A 24,058-nucleotide genomic window follows, 5' to 3' on the forward strand; every position below is an offset into this window, starting at 1 on the left:
ACATTGTTTCTCCCCCAAACCCCACACTGGATGGAAGCAGGCCTTAGTGTACCAAGCTGCTAAGCTGTGTTTTGCAGTGAGTTTCAGGGGCTGGTAAGTGGAGAGTGTGAATGAGGGAGAGGGCAGCCCAACTCAGCACAGGAGAGCTGGATGTTGGAAGGAGATGGGTATGGAGAGGCACATTAACATGCTAAAGGTATGTCCAAAAGATTGAGGCTTGTTAGGGTACACTTTTGCCTTCAGTGAAAGTTACCCTTTCAAAGATCTCTTCAGTGGTAATCCAGCCCTGCCCAGGGTTCATATAATGCAGACGCAGAGAGATGTAGAGAGTACCAAACAGAAGAATGGAAGCTTCACAGCTGGGTCTGTAACATGCTGTGACCTTGGGCAGGCCACTGTCATTCTGTGGGCTCCGTTTTTTCGTTTATAAGGAAGTGGATTGGATTAGTTCTCTTAAGAATGCTCCAAGGTTGTTCTCAAGAAAAATATTCGCAGGACTCCCTAGAGACAGGCCCACGCTGACCCATCCTTTCTTTCCTTCTCGGCTTTCAGCTGACGCTGCCCACATTCCCTGTGGTGGTGAAGATTGGCCACGCTCACTCAGGCATGGGCAAGGTAAGCAGGAGGCCCTTCAATGCCGGGAAAGGCATTTTCCAGAAAGTCCATAAATGGAGCGCTCTTCTCTCTATGTGACTGAATTATTTCTAAAGATACAGTCTTGTCCCTTGGAGGGGAGGAATGTTGCCATCATACCCCTTTCCACAAGCAGAGTACAAGCCATCTGGTCGGTCCCTTGGGTCTTTGGCTGCAGGCCTGGCTGCTGCACCTTAGAGAGGGATGCCAGAGAAGAAGGGATTGCCCTTGTGACTTCTTAGTGTATATATGTGTATGTGGCTCTTTCCCCCTCTCTGCCCCACCATTAGGTCAAAGTGGAAAACCACTACGACTTCCAGGACATTGCTAGTGTGGTGGCCCTCACCCAGACATATGCTACAGCAGAGCCGTTCATTGATGCCAAATACGATATCCGGGTCCAGAAGATTGGCAACAACTACAAGGCTTACATGTGAGTGGGGATAGGAAGGCGTCTTCATTAATCTTATCTTAAGCTTCCTCTCACCTGGCCCATAAGGCAAACTATAGGGGAAGGTTGCCACCGAAGCTCTAGATTCTTTATATAATTCACCTATGAACTCAGGTGAGAATGAAAATGAATACTCCTTTTTACTAGCCTCGGGTTATGACTAGACTGCAGACTGAAGTAGTGGAAATATGTAGGACTTGGTCACTAAAGATAATCACAGAAAATCTTGTGTCATTCACACGACATTATAACATGTATGTCTAGATCTCATTCCTCTGGTCATTATTTAAAAATCATGGTAGTTATTAGCTCTGCTACTACAGCTTCTTATTTGCATAAATATATATTTTACTTATCATAACTTTAATATTTGAACAACTCTAGCTAGGTACCTTTGTCATCCTTTATACTTTAATACATTTACATCTTACTTATTTCATACTCAGAGAAGAATCCATATATCTTACCAGATTGCTAAATCACACAAAAAAGTTAAACCCCTAATTCAAATAAACAACCTGGAAATGCTACAGAATATTGTTTTCCCCACATACCTCTGCCATTTGGCAAAATGGAAAGCTACCATTGCCCTCATGAGATTTCGAGACTGCCTAACCCTCATAATACACATAGGACTACAAATGGCTTATAAGTAATATTTTAAAAATATTAATCTCCCACTTGGTAAAAAGTTAAGATGGTATTTCCTTTACGAAGAGTCTTAATGGATGAATTTGACCTTTGCCATTCAAGACTTCAGCACATGTCAAAGTTCAACAACCTTCCAGTCCCTTCCTCACCTGCTGCCTTTGCCCTTCTTTTAATGTCTGTACCCCCATTGGTAGAGGTAGTTAGGCACCCCTTCCCTGCATGCCTTCCCGTGTCCCCTTCACAATCCCTCCTCTAGTTAAGACCTTTCAGCATGTGGGTGCTATGTCTTGCTCTCCTTCTCTTGACTGAGCTTCCTATGGGCAAGAATGATGGAATCACCCTACATCCTCTGGCAGCAGGCACACAGCAGATACCCACAGGTGCTCCAGGGAGAGCTCTGCCAGAGAGAACTGAGGCAGAGCCAGAGCTTTTGTTGTTGTGATTTGAGTTGTACTGTGTGTACGTGTGTGTGTGTGTGTGTGTGTGTGTGGTGTGTGTGCACACTGTTGCTTTGGTGCTGGGAATGGAATCCAGGACTTCATACATGTTAAGCACACGCACTTATCATTGTTATACCTCCAACCCAGAACTTTCTTTTTTACCTCCATTGATTGGCTTTCTTTTTTCCCCTATTACCTGGAATTCATTTCAATAAATAATATCTTATATGATCAGAGTTACAGAAGCATTACGCCTTTGTGTTCCTCCTTAAGAATATCCTCCTTTGGTCTCTCTGGGTGTGAATGACTTGAGTCATGTATAATTTATCATGTCTCTGTGTATTTTAGATCTAGCTTCTGCATATGAGAGAAAACATGTGCTGTTGTCTCTCTGAGCTTGGCTTACTGCACCTCATGATTTGTTCTAAGTCCATCCACTCTCCTGCAAATGACACAGCATTATTCTTTCTAATGTCTGTGTAGAATTCCATTGGGTCTTAGTACCACATTTCCTTTTTGTAAAGTTTGCAATGCATGTGCTGGTCCTCAGGCTTGAACTCAGGGCTTGGGCACTGTTCCTGAGCTTTTTTGCTCAAGGCTAACCCTCTACCACTTGAGCCACAGATCCACTTCTGGCTTCTTTGGTGGTTAATTGGAGAGAAGAGTCTCACAAAAGTTTCCTGCTGGGCTGACTTTGAAGCATAATCCTAAGTAGCTAGGATTACAGGCGTGTACCACTGGTACCTGGCTTAAGTTGGATCTTAAAATGAACACAATGTAAGACAGAAGTTTGAACAATTCTATTAAACAGAAAAACACGTATTTTAGACACTTAAGCAGATACTCTACCTTTTCATTTTGCATGCTCCAAATATGAAAGACTGAAAGCAATGATGGAACAAAAATATTTTGATCCCTGCAAGGAGACACTAAAAATTTAAAATTAGTTTCCAAAGCGATATAAAATGATGCATAAGAAAGGAGAAATTCCAAACATTGGTGAAGGGAGATGACCAGAGAAGCTTTGGATGACATTTACTTACTTTTCTTTTTTGGAATAGGCCATAAGTTATTTGGAAGAATGTGTAGGCCTCTCAGCTTCTTTCCATCACATCTTTTCTCCAGATTCTTGGCTATATTCCTGCCCTTAGAAGTGGCTAAGATAAGCCCTGGGATTTACCTGTATCCTGCTCCCCCACTAGAGATCCTGGGACAGCAAAGTTCAGGGGAAAGCGGTGCTGGCTCCATTGTCATCGGACCAGACAGGGCCCCTCTGTGGAAGTGACATGACCTGTAATTCTAGGAGCAATTGTGCTATCACTGAGGAGCCTTCAGTGTTTCAGCTGCTCCCACAGCCCAGAGAGGGGGCCTGTATGGATCTGGGTGTGTGTAGTGTTTTAGAGAAGGGTATGACATCTTTGGGAACTTTGCAAACTTCCAAGTGCCACACAGATATAAGTGATGTTATTATTTACTCAAAGATCTTTTCATTATATTTTTATTATCTTTAATACCATTCAACAAAGCAATTTATAAATACAATTAACCTGCTGGTGCTAGTGGCTCACACCTGTAATCCTAGCTACTCAGGAGGCTGAGATCTGAGGATCGCAGTTCAAAGCCAGTCTTGGCAGGAAAGTCCATGAGACTCTTACCTCCAGTTAACCACCAGAAAACCATAAGTGGCGCTGTGGCTCAAGTGGTAGAGCACTCGCCTTGAGCTGAAGAGCTGAGGGACAGCACCCAGGCCCAGAGTTCCAGCCCCATGACCAACCAAAAACAAAAGAAACAATTAATCGATGTCATCCCTTTCATCATTCTCTGCCATTCCTCACAAGCCTCCCCCTTCTTCAGATACCCAAAGCCTTTGAGATCCTGCATATCATGGCTTTGCACTGAGGACATAGAAGTGAGTGACTGTCACAGAAGCACAATTGTAAACCATTAACGTTTGAAAGACAGAGTTATTTCTAGTAGGATTTTTGTCTTTGTCTTCCTACTTCGGTTTTGCAAGCCACTCTGCTGTTTGCGTTTCTGAGTCAGGTAGTGAGTGTAGCACATCACGCTGAGGAATTAAGGATTTATGGATTATTTTGTTTTATTTCTTTTTATTTTTGTGGTAGTGCTGGGGTTTGAATTTGGAGTCCTGTGCTTGCTAGACAGGCTTTTTACTACTAAGCCATGCTTCAACCTTACTTGTTTTTACCAAAAAAAACTTCAAAGTTGGCCATCCTCCTCCTGTTTATGCTTCCTGGGCAACTGGAATGAGAGGTGCCTATCACTGCACTGCACCCAGATTTTTTTTTGAGATATGGTTTTACAAACTTTTTTTTTTTTTTTTTTGGTTGGCGTAGGGCTTGAACTCTGGGCTTGGGCGCTGTCCCTGCGTTCTTCAGCTCAAGGCGAGCGCTCTACTGCTTGAGCCACAGCGCCACTTCGGTTTTCTAGTGGTTTATTGGAGAAAGAGTCTCACAGATTTTCCTACCTAGGCTGACTTTGAACCGTGATCCTCAGATCTCAGCCTCCCGAGTAGCTAGGATGACAGGCGTGAGCCACCGGCGCCCGGCTTTTACAAACATTTTCTCTAGTTAGCCTCCCAAGATCCTCCTTATCTCTGCAGTCCTCGCATTCTTTGTCTTCTGTGTAGCTGGGATAGTAGGTGTCCGCCACTATATTTTACAGATTCTGGGTATCTGTTTTGACTAGATATACAGTATTAAACAAATCATATCACATTTTAAGGCTTTGTTTTTTTAAAATGGAGCAAGAATTCCAGCTTTCTTACAGGGAGAGGTTGAAGTGAGGCTCTTGGGTAAGGAAATTCATGAGGAAAGAAGTCAGTACTGGCCAAGTGGGAGGAGTTTTGTGATCCCATTAGCTGACTTACTAGACTGCCTTAGGCTTCTGAAAAAACTATCCACATAGGTTTCTCGGTTTCTCAGTGTTTGGAATCAGAATCTCACCAGAAGATATAGCTGGAAACTGGCACAACTCCCCAAATGGTGTTGAGTGGTAGAGACAGCACATGGGGGACTTTCCTGTTCCCTAGGCTATCCCCTCCGCCATGATGGAGGGGCGAAAAATAATTATTTAAAAGGTGCACCGGGTATGATGATACATGCCTATAATCTTAGCACATGGGAAGTTAAGTCTACATGGTAAGATCCTCCCGGCCTTATATAGACAAAAATGAGCCGGGCGCCGGTGGCTCACGCCTGTCATCCCAGCTACTCAGGAGGCTGAGATCTGAGGATCCCGGTTCAAAGCCAGCCCCAGCAAGAAAGTCCATGAGATTCTTACCTCCAATAAACCACCAGAAAACCGGAAGTGGTACTGTGGCTCATGTGGTAGAGTGCTCGCCTTGAGCTGAAGAGCTAAGGGACAGCGCCCAAGCCCAGATTTTAAGCCCTATGACTGACAAAAAAAGAAGAAAAGAAAAAGACAAAAATGAACTACTTAGGCCTGTTCCGATGGGTCCTTCTGGCTATTCTGTGTTTACTGACAAGGGAGACTCAGAGAGGGGAAGTGCTAACGGTTGCCCATCCAGTCAAGAGCAAATCCAGATCCAGGAACTTGGCCATCTGCACCCCATTTAGTCAAAGACTCGTCAGATGTCACCTGTGCTTGTGAATGGAGGGTCCAGTGAGCATAGGAGAGGTGGGCTTGAAGCTGTCGGCTCCATTTGATGAGGCCCTTGAAGTCAACGGACTTACCAACAGCCACACTGCTCGTCTCCAGCGGCTCTTAACTGTTGACTGAATGAATGGATCGGCTAGCAAGAAACGTCGGAGGTTCACAAGACAAGAACCTGTAGGAATTAGCAGGATGAATGGAATTCTGTCTGTATATTCATGTGTGTGTGTGTGTGTGTGTGTGTGTGTGTGTGTGTATGTGTGTGTGTGTGTGTGTGTGTGTGTGTGTGTGTGTGTGTGTGAATACTAGGACTTGAATTCAGAGCCAGGGTGCTCAAGGCTGGCTCTACCACTTGAGCCCTACCTCTATTTGCATATTCTTAGTGAGCCCAGGTTACTGAGTGAGTAGGCTTGTAGGAGAACATATTCCATATATACCCCCGTGAGTTATGTAATAGTAGACATATCTTAGCTTAAGACTAAGCTCAAATCACTAAAATAAAAAGTAGAAGACTCCAAGTGAGATACAGGCAAAGTTCTGAAGGTTTTCCAAAGACGGCCAGAGCTCCCTTGCTTGAAACGGTCAGGGCAGCACCACAGAGGCGAGACCTTCATGCAGAGGAAGGCATCACAGATAGAGGTTTGACAGAGACAGCCAGGCTCCTGGGCTATTTGTATTGCAGGTGGGCAATACAGCAGTGAAAGAAAATTCTGGAAGGTTTCATGGGCTTTTCTTGAGCGTGGGGTTCACGGCCTGTTTTTGCTTTGCGGGCCTTGTTGCAGGAGGACATCCATCTCAGGGAACTGGAAGACCAACACTGGCTCTGCAATGCTGGAGCAGATCGCCATGTCAGACAGGTGAGTAGAGAGGGTCCCAGTCCCCTGGGAGGTAGACTGCTGCTGAGGAAGAGCTGTAAGACGCAAGGGCGCCTCTAAACAGGCGGGACAAGTGACACGCAGAGTTCCCAAGCATCCAGTTGACATTAGGCAGGACTGGGTCATGTACTAAATATGAGGTAAAGACTACATACTGTAGAAGCTCCAAGAAAGGAGGAGTAGTTAGATGTGGCTGAGATTATCCAGGGAAGGCCTCCTTGAAGAGGTCAGGGCTGCTCTGGCTCGGGAAGATGGAGAAAACTTGGAGAGCAGAAAAGGAAGGCACCAGAAGGGGAGGGGAACGGATCAGGACGGGGAATAGGAGAGGCTGGGGCAAAAGGAGATCTCTCCCTCCACTCAGCTGCCCTGAGCTGGTGTCCCAGCCTCAGGATCCCTTTCCCTCCCTCTAGGTACAAGTTATGGGTGGATACCTGCTCTGAGATGTTTGGCGGCCTAGACATCTGTGCTGTCAAAGCTGTACATGGGAAGGATGGGAAGGACTACATCTTTGAGGTAAGTCTGCCCCAGGGAATGTCTCATCAAGAAGCCACACCCTAGCCTAGAGGCCAAACCCAAGGCAGATGCTGTGGGGATGGGCAGGGTTCCCTTCTCTGGGGGGGGCGGGGGCTTCCATCTTCTTCCTCCATATATGAGCGAGCTGGATGATGGAGTCTGTGATCCTAGACATTTCTTAAGTGGAAATAAACAGTTGATCTTGACCTTAAGAAACAGGAAAAATAAGGACTGGAGAGGGGGAGTTGTGGGGGGGGGCGGGAAAAAGGGAAGACAGCCCAGGTCAGAAGCAAGGCAGGAATCTGGTCATTTAGTGAGCGGAGCAGATCTGAAAACAAAGGTTGTATCAATGAAAAGTCAGAGATGAGAAATGCCTGCTATTTACCAGATATGTCAAGAAATGCCCTTAATGTCTTCAGCCCCTCTGCAAACTTCCAGCCCAAGGCCGAACCCTCTCTCCCCTCTCCCTCTTCTCCAGTCCCTGTAGCCAGTTATCTCCATCTTGCTGGGCTCTGGCTTGAGTGGAGATCAACAGGAGGGGGTCTGAGACAGAGGAAAGGGTTCTACATCTGCCAAGGAACATGTTTTCAACTGAAAACAAGGATACTCTTCCTTGCCAACTCATCTCCACCATTCTGAAAACACATGCCAGGCCTTCATGTCTCTAGACCCTGTACTTCACTGGGCCACGTCTTCTTCCAGGTCATGGACTGTAGCATGCCACTGATTGGGGAACACCAGGTGGAAGACAGACAACTCATCACTGAGCTAGTCATCAGCAAGATGAACCGGCTGCTGTCCAGGACTCCTGTCCTGTCTCCTCAGAGACCCCTAACCACCCAGCAGCCACAGGTAAGCAGCTCCGCAGAGACAGTTGCCAGGCACCACCATTAGACAGCAGGGGTTCCAGGCTGGAGTCGAAGTCAGTTATGGGATGTAAGGAGGCTCCTTCCTCTTCTGTATCTTCCTTCCTTCCTCTCTGGAGGCCTGATCATTTCCCACCCCTGACAGGGCCCTTCTCAAGGTCAGCTGCAGAACTGTGTGGGGGTGCAGTGCTGGGTCTTCCTCCTGAACCTGATGTTTCCAGAGCCAGTGTCTCCCTGGACTTGGGACACTCTCATTGTGCACTGAGAGGTCCGGGAAGAGCTGGGCAGCGCTCTCCTAGCCGTTCACTGTCATAGGGAAGTTTCAAGGAAGGAGCTTAGGAGACACCGCTGGACAGAGCTCTCGCTAGCTGTTCACTGCCGTATTTATAAAGAGCTGGCTCAGATCTCGCTGGCCATGTTAGGAGAAATTGCTGGCATAGAAGAGGGGAAAGAATCAAGTCCTTATTTCTGGAGGAGAAGGAAAAAGCAGAATTCACATTTGAAATCTGTTTCTAAACATCACACAGCGCCCACCAGTCATGTGCTCCGCAAACCCCTTGCGGAGTACAGCCTGACAGCCAGGGCACATCCTGAGACCTGTGTTCTTGTACGGTTTCCTCCCTAAAGTGCATAGTCACAGGCGCGTAGGGACGGTGATATCACTAGGCTGTACTTCCTCACGGACCCGCATCATTTGTGTGGTCAGTCATTGCTCTGAACACTACGGGGCACATGACTGAACACCAAGGGGTACTTGAAAGTGGTTTGCCTGGCCGCTGTCACCCATGTGTCAAAAATGTCAACAGCACTGACAAAACTATCTGCCTTTCCTGTTCCATTATGTGTACCTTCGATAGTACCAAGATAAAAGCTCTTCCTATCTAGGCAAACTGCTCTCACCACCTCTCTTCCCTTGGTTGGTTGTGGTTGGACACATTTGATGAAGGAGTTTCCATTTGGCGTAAATACAGTCTGATCTGCCTATTTGGAGTTGATCTTAGAGACCTGTGGAGATCTTGGCAGTGTGCACATAAAAGGGATGTGAGCCAATCCGGACGTGGCCTGGATCACTGGGCCACACACATCAAGTCCTCTCGCTGGCCTCTCGCATGACTGTGGAAGCTCAGGCTTCAAGAGCTCCTGCCTGGAGTCACAGCCCTAGGGCTGTGAATTCTAGACCAGAGATCTGGGGAGACTGGCAGACTACCTGCCTTTCTGTCTGTCCTTGCCTTCAGCCCTGCCTCTAGAGCCTTCGTTTCATTGATTGTAGTAAAGCTGCAAGTAGAGAGAGGATGGCAAGCGGAGGGCACACCTTGTTAGGATCTAGCCCTCTACCTTGGGGTACATTAGCTAGCTGCTATTCACGGTCCCAAGAAATTGGTACAGGGGTGTAAGAGGCATTGGCCGTATCACTGAAACAAGGAGGTGAGTGGCAAAGCTGATTTGGCTGAAGCTCAGCTTCTGCCTGGCGACACTCCCAGCCCCAGGGCTGCTGAGGCCATTGACCCTCCACCCAAGGACTCGGTGGTGTTTTAGGGGCACTCTTCTCAGAGTAGCAGTGACACCTGGTGGCCAGTAATGGCCATCACCTCCAGGCTGGAGGCCAAGAAAGCCTTTTCCCTGTATACTCACTCTGCTCCCTCATCCATCTCCAACATGTTCACCGGCTCTCTTGAGCTTTATCATCCAGGATCTGACACGACTTCTTGCCTCTTGGGGCTCTGGTAACGTGTGGGCTGCCCCACAGGCTCCCAGGAAAAAGGGACAGATCCTTAAGTGGGCAGGGATTTCAGTCCCTGCCAGTGGGGTGGCATTCTCTTCCTCACCTTCATGGGCTCACATTTCATTTCTCATCCCACTGGTCCCACTCCTTATGTCTTCCTGTAAAAACTTCCAGAGACAAAAGCCAAATGCTAATGCAGGAGTTTCAGATGCTGATGGGTAAGGCCTAACTTCAGCGCCCCTCAGTTCAAGCCTCAGAGCTCGCTTCCTGTTGAGCTTGTGGATTTGACCCAGGGGGAATGATTCATTGATACACATCTGGTGCCAGGGTACAGATGAACATCTTCTTCCCTGAGCTGACAAGGCCACACCTGGGGCTGCAAGGACATGCTCTTAACTGAGAATGCTGGGAGGAAAGAAGCCACGAGGCAGGGCCAGGGGCTGACCATGTGTGGTCACAGTTAAAGGAACCACAGTTGAATAACAATTGTCTCAAGGAGCCTGTGACTCAAGGTCTTCAGCTCTCTGATGCAGTCTCAGATTAGAAATGGCTCCAAAGGCAAATCTGCTGGAAGACCTGGTTTGATGCTCTGTGAGGAAGAAACGCGCAGAGAGCACCAGCGGCTTTTCCGGGGAGTGGCGAGGGACTGTCCAGTTGTTGCTGCTGTTCAGGTGGGACAGGAGGAGTTTCTTGTCAGGGACATGGTGACAAGGAGAGATGGCTGAGGTTAGGCTGTGGGATCAGATGGCTTTCCAAATCTTCAGATCTGGGATGCTTTGCTGTCAGCTGTGCAGCCCATGGGACCTGGGAGAGGCAGTGATGAGTTCAGAAATGAAGGACTGGAGCTGGATGACCTCTCTAGCTTCTGGTGGACGTTCTGTCTGTCTTTGTTCCCTGGATTTCTTGCCTAAAAGGAGACTCAAATTATTTCTGCCCAGTTCTTTGCTACGATCTCTTGAGTTCAAGGAGACCAAGACTAAGATGAGGGTCTCTGTACTCTGAGAAGCACAGCTTAGAGATCTGTGTATGCGGGGGTGGGGGTGGGGGGTGGGAGTCACAACTGTCACTCACGCCCAGTGCATAGGGGTAAGATTCACTTGAGCCTGCAAGAGGTAAATTTAGGACAAATGCAAGCCCTTCCCTCTTCCCACAGCAGGACTGGCTTCAGAGAGTATGTTCCCCAGTGAGTGTAAGCTGAGAATGTGAGGGGATTTGAGGCAGATTCAGATAAAGCCACTAGTGACCAGATCCCTTAACGGACTATTAAGAGACACTGACTATTTTGGGACTGACTTAACTTTCAGGGACATCTTTAATCACTTGGAGCTGACATTCTGACCCAGGGTGACCTGACCCTCGGTGCCCCCACGGGACTCATGGGCCGCCCAGTGGGACATTCCTAGTGTCCTTAGGTTGTGGGAGGCCCGCAGTCCAGTAGATGAGCTCCATCAGAAGAGCAGCAAACCTCCCTCAGGCAGGAAGGAGGGACAGCCCATCCTTGGACCCCCATGACCTTTCACAACCTTCCAGTGGAAGGTGGGCACGGGCATGCAGGGCAAGCTCGGAATGCTTCCAAGGTGCTGAAAACATGCCGTCCCCTTTGCTCTACAACCTCCTGACCACATTCCTTCCTGCCGCTTCATGCTCCCTGGGGTCCCAGGCCGGAGAAGCGAGGCCTGGGGGAGCTGATCAGAATAGTTCTGTGGCGTGTCCAGCAAGGATTTGGCCTGGCCCCTTTCCTGGGGCCAGGCCCTGGGACCCTTTCTCAATTTCCTGTCTCAGATATGCTGAGCAAGCACAGGCCTTCCTCCTTGGTGGGGGCAGCTGGTCTCCAGCAAGAGTTGAGTCACTCGGTGCCTTTCCTTCCTCAGCTTTCCATCCTGCTGGGACCTTAGATAGGAGCACCTCTCTCCTGGTCTGTCTGCAGAAAGCCACAGGATGGCAACTTCAAGATGCCTTTGGCAAAACCCCCCAGACCCTCATACCAGGCCAGCAGTTTTCTTTCCTGTCACCTCAAGAGCTAATATTTACTCTCTCTGAACTGGCTTTTCTGCATCTGCAGGGACCTTGCAGAACTTGACCTACAAAAGGGCACGGTGAATAGCCCAGCCCCAAATCATGCACACGCGCGTGAGCTGTGTGCCAGGCAACGGGAAGCCACACAGCAGTGCCTTCTCCGTGGACACAGGGGCTTCCCACGTAGCAGCTCTGCTCCCTTGGAGTGGTATTTATTCTCACTCAGATAAGGTGGTGATGTCTGCTGACATCACTTGGCCTGGCACTACTCTTACATTTATGAAGCACGTTCATTATTGTCAGCTTCACAATCGTATGTGAGATGGGCTAGTAAGGCTGTCTCTGTTTACATAGCAGCCAGTATCATGCAAGTGACTTGTCCGGAGTCACATTGCTGTGGAGGAGGAGAGCTGGACCTTCTAGGTCTCTCCACTGGGCATCTCTATAGCTCTTTTGCTTCCACCAGAGAACAGAGGAATAAAGAACTGGGTGTGTGTGGCCCTGGGTAAGGAAAACCCTTGCTCTCCTTGGCAATCAAGTCTGGGCCTGCCAACGTGGTACCAGCCGCCCCCATGGCACATTTATCTGTGCTGCTGCCTGGGATGGGCCCCTCTGGTCAGTCACCGAAGACCCTTGGGTGCAGCAGGACGCCAGTCCGGTCAGCTGCTCTGGAGGGGAGCAGAACACACCTCACCAAGCCCCTTCAAACCTATGCCTTCAGGATATCTCTGCTCAGGCCCGGTAGCCCTGGGGTCTTGAAGAGCTCAAGACTGTACAGTGAGGAAGGGCTTATCTTATCTCCAGCATTGAGAGAACTGAAAAATACACAAAGGAATGAATAGAAGCCTGGAGCCAGCAGGGCCTGCAGAAGTCAGCCCCGAGCTCTCCACTGACCAAACTCCTCTCACCAGAGTGTGTCCAGGTCTTGCTTAGCACCTCATGGTAGCGCCTCCCTCCCGCCACGGCCGCCTAGACAGGATCTAGATTCACACCGGCAGATTTCAGTGTGTTGAGCCCACATGCTGCACCGTTACCTCACAGAATCCTCACAGGGTCCCCACTAATGGAAACTGAGATTCAGAGATCAGGCAACTTGCCCAAAGTCACGTGAAGAAAGAGGTCACAGACTCATTTTATTCTGCCAGCATGCCTGGCAGATGGCAGCAGTGCTTGTTCTCCTGTCTTGGTCAGGTGGAAAGAGGTGAGCCCGCATCGACCCTGTCCCCTGCAGGGCGCCGCCAGCCACATCAGGGGTGGCGGTGGGTCCCAGCGACACCCTCTAAGTGCCGGGTGGTTTGGAGGCTTTCTTCTTAGCCTGCCGGGAGGCTGTTTTCCTTTTTGTTGTGTGCAGCTGATCACGTGTTCTAGACTTCACATTCTTACCTGTTTGAGTCAACCCAGCTTCCTGCGGGAAACTGCTGCTCAGTTTGACCACGAGTGCCTGCCTTGGGCTGGCTACAGGCCAGACTTCGGCGGTGACGCCAGGGTGACCAGACTTCTGTGGAACTCCACTTCCCAGGAGACTTCTGACCACACGGGAATAAACCTTCAGCCTGGGTAGACGGGGCCTGTGGGCTGAGCGAGGGCCCCGCCTGGCATGGGCGCTCCTCGGGGACCTTCCTCTGTGCCTCTCAGAGCCTCTGAGAAGTATTTGGTTCCACAGCCTCGATGGAGCTGGAGACAGAAGAAGTTTCTTAGGCGCCAGCAAGGGTGGCCAAGGCACATTCCCAGGCTCGGCCTCAAGGATGGCCCCTGGGAGCTCTTCCCCAAAAGCTTTGGGAAGAGCGTTCTGAGGTCATTGAGTCCTTGAGTAACTCACGTGCATCGCTGTGTGGCTGAGGAGAGCCAGGCTAGCCTGCGTGGCGTGCTCTCCCTTGGCCTATGGGGCCCAAGAGAGGGGACTAGCAAGAGCCAACCTGCTGGGGCCAGGCTGGGCTTCTGCTGCCCTATACCTGGCAGGGTGCCCATCCCAGGCAACGAGAGGCCAGTGGCAGAGACAGCCTAGAGGAGGACAGAAAGGGCAGCCCTGGAAAGAGCAGGCATGTGTAGGACTTAGGAAAGGAGGCTAGACAGGCTGATTCTGGCCATGCTGAAGTAATTGGGGTCACTGGAAAAATGACATCTACCTCCTCAGGCCCTCATAAGGCACGAGGGAGATACTGAATAAAAGGCCCCCGGTGACCAGGCATACAAAAAGCACAATAAAGGGTAGCCCTGAATGACTTAGAGAAGGTAATGGGTACAACTTGGGAAAGTGTTTTGGATAGCAGGTAGCCACGGAGAAGATAAGGCTATGCTAGTCTGAACAAGAATTAATACAGACCTAACCAGAGCATATGAACAGAAGGTGGGAAGAACTGGGGAGTCTTGGGGCTGGATGGAGGGGGTCCCCTGGCCCCAGCCTACTTGTTGGGTATGGGTACCACAGTGACAAGGCTCAGACCGAGTCTTGTTGGTCTGCTGCGAGTGCCGGGGGGAAAAGGGACAGGCGGTGTTGGCGTTCTTGCTGTGATTGGTGAGTAGTTGCGGCCCCAAGACGTAATGGAACGAAGGTGTTTCAAGGACCTCGCTGCCTGCTGCCCAGAAGCCTCTTAGAACAGCTTGACATCACGCTGTTCCCAAAATAACGAGGAAGGGTAGCACTTCTACCTACTTCCTTGGTGGTAGGACTGAAAAACGTGGCCACGACAGGAGGGAAACTAGATAGCCAGAATCAAGTCCAGAGAGAATGGAGACCGGAGGAACATTGACGTAGGAGTGGTGCAGGGGGCTCTGGCCCGAGGGAGGAGAGCACTGGGAGGGGCAGTGGGAGGGTGCGGAAGATAGGCGTGGCCCAGGCCGCAGCCGGCTCTGAGCCCCTCCCTGACTCCCGGCAGACCCTCCTCTGGCTTTAGCTTTACAGTTTCCCCTCCACCTGTCCAGCTCCACACGCTCGCTGCCTTTAGTTTAACTGTCAGACAAACGAAGTCATGTGGTCTTTGATCCTGGCAGGACCTAATCAGAATCACAGCTGGGAGGAGAGGAAGCAGGGGGGTGGAGCCTTGCTGCTGGGCAAAATGTAATTCTGCTGTTTGAGAGGGGAAAGCAGCTTGGCCTCCAGTGCTCACAGACATTAGCGTCTTACCCTTCTGAGTCAGGAGGATTCTGAAAAACAAGGGGGTTCCCTGCTCCCAGCCCCCCCTCGTTTCCAGCCCAGTCCAGAGTGGGTCTGACTCCGAGCCAGTCTCAGAACCAGTCCCACCTAAAACTTCACTCCCGATGAGGCGGGAGCCCCTTCTAGGCTGATCACCTGGTCCAGCCCCGCTGTGCTCTGCCTTCCTCTCCTGAGCTCCCCGCAGCCCACCCTGTGAGGACTGCAGGCCAAGCGTGGGGCAGGCGGCAGAGAAGACGCCAGGCTGGGTTAAAAGACTCAAAGCTCCTAGCAAAAGCAAGTCTAAAAGAGAAAGAGGACAAGAGGGGTGAAGAGGTCTCCATGTGGCTCTGAGCCCTCCCCCCCACCTCACCGCACAGGCCTGCAGGTGTTTCTGGCCAGACCCCATGGCTGCCTGTAGCCCAGCCACAGGGGCTCTCTGTGGAGTTCACTTGTAGGTTTGTTTTTATCTCTTTTGCATTTTTGTCTTCCAGAGTGGAACACTTAAGGATCCGGATCCGAGCAAGACCCCATCTCAGCGGCCAGCTCCCCAAGGTTGTTTACAGTATATTCTCGACTGTAATGGCATTGCTGTAGGGCCAAAACAAGTCCAAGCTTCTTAGAATGGCCAGTAGTTAATTTGTTTTTTTTTTAAAGCAGAAAATCTAAGCCAAAAACAAATGAAAAGAAAAGAAAGGCCAGTGGGGTGGGAGGGCGCAGCCCTCGGGCAGGCAGGCAGCGCGGTCAGCGCGGTCGCCGCGTTCTTTAAATGCTGGCTGCACTGTGTGTTCTGTGCAGTGTCAGCGCCTCTGTCTGGTTGTTTACCTGTTCCTGTTTGTGCTTGTAATGCTCACTTACGTTTCTCTGTATAACTTGTGATTCTAGGGCTGTTCGTCCACAGTGTACAAAAGAACCGTGCCTCTCCTTAGTCCGGTGTGACTATTTTCTGGGTGGTTTGATAGTATTTTCAAAATGTTGCATAAAGTGGGGCGAGACAGGAGTACCAGGGATGGTGTGGGGGGGAAACAGCAACCACAGGAATAAACCCCAACTCCTCCCTCCTCCCCCAGGCTCCGATCCACACCCGACACCTGCATAGGTCTGCTCCGGGTCTTCAGTGAATTGTGCTTTTGCTTCTGCATGACTAGGGTAAATAGGTAGAACTTTTAAGAGATTTTTCAAGGTCTCATTTCCATAGCTTCATCTGTTGACTTTGAAGGCATCCATCTTTTTCTCTGTTTGCTAGAATCTGGTGCGGTTTGTGTTTTTGTGACTAGGCTGCTGTGCCTGCATAGCTCTTGTGTTTTTAGTGATGAAGTACAAAGAGCAAGCTGCTTCCAGGAATGTGTTCCGTAATTTACACCCCAGTGTACCCTTTGTTTTATTATTAACTAATTAGCTTGGAGATGAAACAGAAACAAAAACAGGGCCGCCCATGTGCAATATTCAAGTGAACTTGTGCGTATTTTTTGTGTGTTTATCTCAGTCCCCAAAGTTGTTTCCTCTTTGTCGCTGTTTCTGAAGCAGCCATCTGTGTGCTTCTGTGGAATGGGGCGGCTTTGTGTCCCCAGAGCCTGATCTGTGTGCACAGATGACTCCTTAGCAAGGCCGGAGAGAGGATTCAGGGAGCCGCTAAGAGTCTGGGAAGGATCTGACCATTCCCGAAGCATCTGAACCTGAGACCAAATCAGAGGCGCCCCGTGTAGCTGGGCGGGCGCCCTGCCTACGAGTCCTGACGACGACCCCAGCATTGCTTTTGAGCTGCCACCTCCCCCGCAGGCCCGAGAGTGAGAAGCTTGCTGGGAGAGTTGTCTCAGGTGTAGGTTGTGTGGTGTTGGCCAGAGGCCTCACGGCTTGAGGACCCCTCACCAGCTTGTCCGCCTTCCTCTCACAAGCAGTACCTGGGAGATGCTGCTGCAGGTAACCACGCCAGGACGCGGGGCCAGTGCCTCACCTCTCATCCCCAGGCAGGGCTGGATCAGGTACCAAGTGTCCTTCTCTAGCCCCGTGGTCCCGGGGAGTTCACGCCAGCAGTTTGCCTTTTAGAAGATATGCTTCCGGCTCTACTTTTACATTCCCTGTGTACTGACAAGGTGCAGTTCTGGAATACCAGACCTGAGGAGCAAGCCGTATGGATGGTGTGCAGCGTGAGCTCCACGCCAGGGCACGCGTCCTGCTTTCTTCTTTGGTTGCTGGCAGATTCTGAAGCCACAGAGCGAGAGTGTTTTCATCTGTGACCCGTCCCTGAGCTGACGGTGCTCGTCAGTTTGTTGTAAATATATACATACATGCACATATGCACTTCCGGGGGGCGGGGGTTACAGAGGGAACCGGTCCTTAAAGACTTCCCAGTCTGGCAAGATGACAGAGAGGAGTAAAGTCACATTTCCCAGAATGCAGGAATACCTTTTCTGTTGTTTGTTTATGTATCTATTTATTTACTGTCCAAGTGAAGATAGTGGTGTTGCTTCTCTGCATGTTTCCCAACGTGCACATCCAGGTGCTTTCACGTGACATTTGTGAGCCACACATATGACGTTGCCATGTGAATTCAGTCAGGACACACGGTGTGTCGGCCAGGCCTTGAGGTGGGGGGAGGCCTGATGGGGCTCCCCCTGGCTGGCACCACCGACAGCGCCACCTGACTGCCACGGGCCCTCGGGCAGCACACTAGGGGACAGCCGCGTGCCCTGGGGACTCTGTCACAGTGTAGGATTGCTGTTCTGGTGTTTTGTATCCATTTCTTTGCTGACGTTGTCCCCTTTTTTGTACTAATCCAGCGGGGAGCCCCTCAGCCAGTGCTGGAAGTGTGACTGAAGTACCTCTCTTTTGTGACTCTCTTGTACAGCTTAATGTGCAATAAAGGAAAAGTTATATCTGTCTTCAGTGTTAAGTTGTAAAGTTTCTGGCTGTTCAATGACCTCTTCACAAGTGGGAAAGCACTCAGGTCTCTGGCACAAAAGGACGAGCTATCAACCGGAATTACTTTATAATAAAATACTAATACAATTTAGTCATGGTGTTAGACTTTGGAAGAGACAAAAGCTGACTAACATCAAATAATTTACTAATCTCTCATCTTCACTAGTTGTCTGACTTGAGCTGGGAACTTCTGAACTATGCAGAATCCCATGTACTCGTGTGTGTGTGTAACTAACCCTGCTGTTAACCGGTTCTTGGTGACAGCCCGCGCCCGGCCGTGGAGGTGAGGCGACGGGACAGCATGGTAGTAGAGACACACAGCGCTTCCTCTCCGGAAGGGGCAGGTGCTCCCGCGTTGCCAGTGAGCCACGTAGCAATACAAGTCTTTGTTCTAGTCAAGTTTCCCTGAGCCCACTCCTGCCAGCGGGCTGTGTCACAGATGTGGACTCTCGGAGTGAGGCTGAGAAACCGGATCTTACCGGCCAATTGTGTATTGTTTCCACAAGTCGCCGGGTGCTCGTGGAGGCGTCGTTTGACTTCCAGGTGTAGGGACCCCTCAGCGAAGACAGAGCAAACTGGCACCACCCTCCTGCCTGTCAGCCCCGAAGAGAAGGAGGGCTTTTCTCTCCAGGCCACCAGATGGTCTGTGTTGCAGGCTGGGAGAAAGGGGAGCTCTTTGCCAGATGGTGCCCACCACATCCCCAGGGGCAAGCGGGGCTTGGATGTCTGGAGAGTTTCCCACACACCTGAGTGGCACGTCACGCTGGAGCCCCTGAGGATGATGGCACCGAGGCCAGAGGCTTGGGAAGAAAGCAGTAATGCGTCGGTGCGGCCCAGGTGGGGTGGGTGTGGCAGCCAGACACATGCGCGGGCTTGGAGCAAGGTGCCGGGCGCTGCACGCAACAGCGTGAGCCCGCGCCCAGGATGCTCATTAAGCACCAGCGCTTTCTGAACAGCTTCTCCCTCCTTATCGTCTCTGAAATACTTGTCTTAAAAGCTAAGCACTAGGACTTACTTTTGCCTGGTTTTTATGGTCAGGGAAGCCAAAGCAAAGCAAGGCAGCTTGTTTGGTCTCTGGTAGACTGTTCCTTGGGTCTTCCGTTTCCCACTCTCCTTCCCCCCCCCCCACGCCGGCCCCCAGTGAGTGGCATTTGGGACTCGGAGTTGGCTGTGGAACAGGGGGCCGATGCCTGAGGGGCCCCTGGGAAGAGGGCGGGCTTGCTCCTGGCATCTGGTCCTCTGCTCTCCCCCCCCACCTGCCTTGCGGGGGGAGGGCAGGTTGTCAGCTTGCAGGGAGGAGCTGTGCACTGCGTGACAAGCTACAGCTCAAAGGGCGGCCTTGCGTGGGCCGCTTGTCATAGAGCTGGTAATGCAGTGCATTCTGGGAAATGTAGATTCTACTAAGGAGACCCTTTGATACGGTTACATGATGAAGTTTTTCTTGTACTGAACCTAGGGGGCCCTGGGCAGCCCCCAGGCAGAGCGCTGCCTCCACACCGGCTCCCCCCAGGACCAGCACCGACACCTTCCTCCTCCTCCTCCTCCTCTTCCTCCTCCTCCTCCTCCTCCTCGGCTCCTCAGAGGTCAGGAGGCCCCGCCATCGCCCACGGAGAGGCGCCCTCCAGCAGCCGCTGCCCCGCAGACGCCCAGCCACCCCCGGGTGCGCCGCCGCGGGAGCCCCAGCCTCACCCACAGCTCAAGTAAGACACGGCGTGGCCACCCCTCTCCCACGGGCCTCCTCCTGCAGACACTGTGCGTGTGTGTGTTCACATGCGTGCGCGTGTGTGACAGGCTGCCCCGCGGGTCGGGGTGGGGCACAGACATCTCAGGTGAGCCTGGATGGCACGACTCCGCCCCGGCTCCCTCTCTAGCGTTGCAGTAGCTTAGTTTGGGGATCTTGTCTGTTTGCTGTGAGTCCTCCCCCGCCCCGTCTCCCGCTCTCTTTTCCATCCCTTTCCTTTGTGGGTGTCACTCTCCTAAAAGTTAAAAGAAATAAGTCCTTCCGGCCTCTGACCCGCGGCTTAGGCTCAGGGCTCAGGGCGCCCACCCAGCCGGGCTGCCAGGGCGAGGGCCGAGGGGGTCATGGCTCCAGCCTCTCCCACCTCCAGCCATCCCGGGAGCTGGAGCCCAGGGCGGCTGCGCAGAGGCCCCGCGCCCTGCCCTGCCTCCCGCAGCACGGGCCCCTGGGTGAGGAGAGCGGCCAGCACCGCCACGAGCAGCATGCCTTGCCATGCGGCAGATCCTGAGGGGACCGCTGCAGCCCGGGCGTGCCAGCCGCCCGCTCGCCGGGCCTCTGACCGGGAGTGGCCGTGTGGGAGGTGAAGTGAGGGGAGGAAGCCATGCTTGGAGAGAAAGAGCCTTTCCGCACTAAGGGCCAGTCCAGGCCGGGGGGGGGGGGTCACTTCTCCTGGTCCTCTGGTCCCACCCCTCCCCCACGCTGGCTGGCAGCCCACCTACCACCTTCCTCAGCACCGCTGTCTTCTCTGGCGGCTCCTTGGCCGTGACTCACGTCCACCGGCTCTTGACTTGCCTCAGAGCTGAAGCCCCTGTGTGGACCCAGCCCCGATGACAGGCGGGAGGCTTCTGTGCCAGTGTCCTCTGCCCCAGAGGCCCGCGTAGGGGGCTCCTACCCAGCTCTAATGAAAGGCAGGCATCTCCCCACCCCCACCCCCATCCCGTTCCCTGCCGGAGGGGGCGGGGGAGGGGGTAAGGAGATAGGTCACCAGTCACAGACCTCACAGAAGGGACTCTGCACGGTCGCACCAGCATTTAGGAGAGGGCAGGGAGACCCGGGTACCAGAACCCAGTGCGAGTCAAGGAGTCAGGACCTCCCGCCCCTCCTGGAGAATGCGCGTGCGCACACCTGCGGCCTCCCCGCAGCCCCTTACCCTGATGGGTTCTCTCCCTGAATCCCTCGTTACTCTCTGAAGGGAAAAATACGTCCCTAAAGTGCACGGGGTGAGGTTTTCATTAGCAATCTACCACTAATCGTGGTCTGATATGTATTCCTTGAGTTCCTACTCACTGTGCCCACCAGACTTCTTATTAGGGCTCTCTGGGGAAGGCCACACCCACTTAAGAAAAGGGAAATGGAGGCATTAGGGTTCCCTTGGAATCAAAAGAATTGAGAAGAGAATGAGAACTAGGAAGGCCTACAGACCACCCATGTGCCAAACGGCCCGACACAGTCACGCGGGCCAGCGCCGGGGCTGGAGGGGCACGTGGCTTGCCCCAGCCCGGTGTGAGAGAGCTCTCAATCTGCTTGGGCCTGCAGACGCTGCACCCCTCCCCCGCCACCTGACGACTGACAGACAGACGTGGGGGCAGGAGCCACAGGCTCTGGGCCCACCTTTTACCAGGGGGGCTGAGGGCCCAGAGGCACGCTTGCCAAGTCGCAGCTTTAAACAAAGCTCTCTGGAGTCAGTCACCCTTTCCTCCTCTTTCCCTCTTCTCTCCCTCATTACCCCTCCTTTTGTGTCCTAGCAGCACCAGGGCCTGCTTGTTTCCCGGTGGCACTGTCTCTTGTCCCCCTGACCTCCCTGGGGCGGATGCGGGAGTGGTGGCCCTTACGTCGCTGTGCGTGCCCGCTGGCAGCGCCACCCTCTTACCCTCTCTCTGGTTTTTATCTTCAAGCAAGTCGCAGTCCCTGACAAATGCCTTCAGCTTCGCTGAGTCCTCCTTCTTCCGGTCTTCAGCCAATGAGGATGAAGCCAAAGCGGAGACAATCCGGAGCTTGAGGAAGTCCTTTGCCAGCCTGTTTTCAGATTAGCTCCTCAGCCAACCAGGAAAGGCACCCAAGATGCTCGCCAGCAGCAGGCTGCCGTGCGGGGTGGCGGCGGGCTGTGACTTGTGACTTGCGTGGCCCCTGCCTGTGTTCCCTTGTGCTCGGTGGTGTGGGGCGGCCCAGGAAGGACCACATGATAGTGTGAGGGCAGGTGCAGGCCTGGAGCGAGGCCCCCAGCCCAGACCCCAGAGGAGAGAGCTGCTCTCTGTAGTCCCGAGAGCTCCCTCCTGAGTCATTGTGAGTTTAGTGGCCTTGGTGTGACGGCGCCATCCTGTCTTTCTCTTCCCCACGAAGCCAGGATCCTCCCGTCTGAGGACCCCTGGAGGCTTCTCCCCGCGCAGATGCATGCCTCCTGTAGTCAGGGCCGCTGGGCAGCAAGTACCTGCCCAGAGGTGCTTGGTCTCAGCCCTCCTGGCCCTCGATCCTTCGTGGTACCTGTTAGAGCACACTCCCCAAACCCCACGCTCCCTAAACTGCTGTGGGCGTACAGTGTTGTGAGTCTGCCCACCCGAGAGAGCGGGGACTCCTCCGTGTCTCCCTCCTCCCCTCCGGAGAGCCGCTCCTGTGTGGGACCGGCCTTGACGTGGAGAGCTGCCCTGTGGAGACCGCCTGCCCTGCCGCGGCGCTGGGCCAGCCCGCGCGCCTCCCCAGCCGTGTCAAGACCTTTGGTGTAATAAAAGCAGCAACCTCAACCGGCTTTCTATTCAGCCGTGAGCCCCACCCGTCCCCCACCACGTGCAGGCGGGGAGGGCGGCCTCGAGGCTGTGGGCGGGTGGGGGTAAGGGTGAGCGTGCGTCTGTGCGGCGCTGCCTGGCTCGTGGGCGCGTGGCTCTCTGGGTGCCACACTGGCGCTCCGGGCCTGTCTCCCCAGAGCAGCCGGCCTTCCCTCAGCAGCTCCACTGAACTTGAGCCTTTCCACAAAGCACAGACCCCGGTTCCCCCACCAGCCACGTCGGGACCTGCTCTTGCGCTGTCGCCGGGCGTCCTCATGGCCCGCGCTGCGGGGCAAGGCGGCCGGGCCACCTGCGGGCACCAGCCCTGCCCAGGCATCCCGGAGAGGCCCGCGGCCCCGCAGGCTGCGGGGTCTTCCTCCGGCTGCCTTCTCCCCGACTCCCGCCAAAGACCATGCATGACCGGAACATAAAGATCACATCTGCACCGTTAAAAAAGAAACCAACAGGCCAACATTTGATCTTGGTGTCCCCTGTAGTGCCCATCCTGCCGACTCACCAGGGGAATGCCGGGTGCCGCTGGACTGCCGCGGCACCAGGGACGCCCCCTAACTCACACCCAGCCCGCGAGTTCCAGGTTGAAGGGTCAGGGTGTGTGAAATAAGCATTAGAACCGCACGCGCTGCCCGCTGTGGGCTATAGCCCTCGGCACGGTGCACGTACACAGGGAACGGACCACCGGACAAAGCGAGGGACAGCAGGCACGAGGTCATTGAACTTCAGGTTCCTGCTAGGCTCCGCTTAGGGGAAAGAAAATCTTCCTTCTGCTCTCTCTGCGGCTGGGCCTGAGCATGAGCCTCACAGAAGGCAGGACACAGCTTACACGCCTCTCTCTTCCTCTCTCCCCTTCGTTCTCTGCCTCTCTCATTGGAAATAGAAGCCAACCTCTCTCAGGCTATGCAGGCCCTCTACCTCTTACATCCCTAGCCCAACACATGCATTTTATTTATTTATTTTTTACACATGCACAGGACTTGATTAGAAAAAGGAAGTCCTGAAAAGCTGTTAGGTCCAATACTTACATACAGTTTAAACAAAGAGGGATCCATTGCAAGGTTGTAAAAGGCAAAGGAGGCTAAGCCAAACAGCCGATCGTGGGAAAGTAAGAAATCTTACAAATCATAGCTCCAGCCTGCTGGGTTCCGGTGTCCGGTGGCAGGGAGCTGCCTTTCTCCGTGTGCGGGTGGAGGGGGTGGGTCTCACGCCAGCTTCAAGGCCTGCTCCAGGCCGGAGGAGCTCGGGCGCTCCCACATTGGCATTGCCCTGCTGAAGCGGCCATTTTGAGGTATCTTGCTCTGAACTTCTTCATGGCCAGGAGCCTGCTATACATGACTGCTTCTATTGCCCTGATTCCGAATGTTGTCTTTCTAGGTCTTCATTTTGTCCAAAAGCACCTATTGAGAACTTACAATATGCGTGAACATTGTGACAGATTCCAAGACATATTTACTAACATTTCCATAGTAATGATTAAATTCCAGGCATGATTTTAAGCAAGTGACTTGTAGCAACTTACTTATTTCTTCCAGTCAACCTATAAGGGTAAGCACTATTATAATTTTACACAAGGAAGATGCTTGATACGTCAAAGTTCAATAACTTCAGTCCACATAGCGGATCAAATGGTTGAGCCAGAATTTAAAACCAAGTGGCAGAACTCATGCCATATGCTTTTAATGTGTCACAGACA

The 24,058-nt window shown here is 52.4% G+C and overlaps 1 protein-coding gene across 1 annotated transcript in view; it reads left to right on the forward strand.

Moving 5' to 3' along the window:
- Positions 1 to 23,843, forward strand: part of LOC138824817 (synapsin-2) — a 110,591-nt gene extending 86,748 nt beyond the window's left edge. Inside the window, exons 6-13 of the mRNA XM_070019145.1 lie at positions 553 to 615; positions 924 to 1,066; positions 6,591 to 6,665; positions 7,094 to 7,196; positions 7,899 to 8,048; positions 15,426 to 15,486; positions 19,310 to 19,553; positions 21,487 to 23,843. Coding sequence (XP_069875246.1) covers positions 553 to 615; positions 924 to 1,066; positions 6,591 to 6,665; positions 7,094 to 7,196; positions 7,899 to 8,048; positions 15,426 to 15,486; positions 19,310 to 19,553; positions 21,487 to 21,622 — 975 coding nt within the window. The 3' untranslated portion in view covers positions 21,623 to 23,843. The remainder of the gene's footprint in view (positions 1 to 552; positions 616 to 923; positions 1,067 to 6,590; positions 6,666 to 7,093; positions 7,197 to 7,898; positions 8,049 to 15,425; positions 15,487 to 19,309; positions 19,554 to 21,486) is intronic.
- Positions 23,844 to 24,058: the final 215 nt, after the last annotated feature.

The sequence above is a fragment of the Dipodomys merriami genome, unplaced genomic scaffold, assembly GCF_024711535.1.
Source record: "Dipodomys merriami isolate MVZ:Mamm:240054 unplaced genomic scaffold, mDipMer1.0.p SCAF_13, whole genome shotgun sequence".
In the NCBI taxonomy this organism is placed as follows: Eukaryota; Metazoa; Chordata; class Mammalia; order Rodentia; family Heteromyidae; genus Dipodomys; species Dipodomys merriami.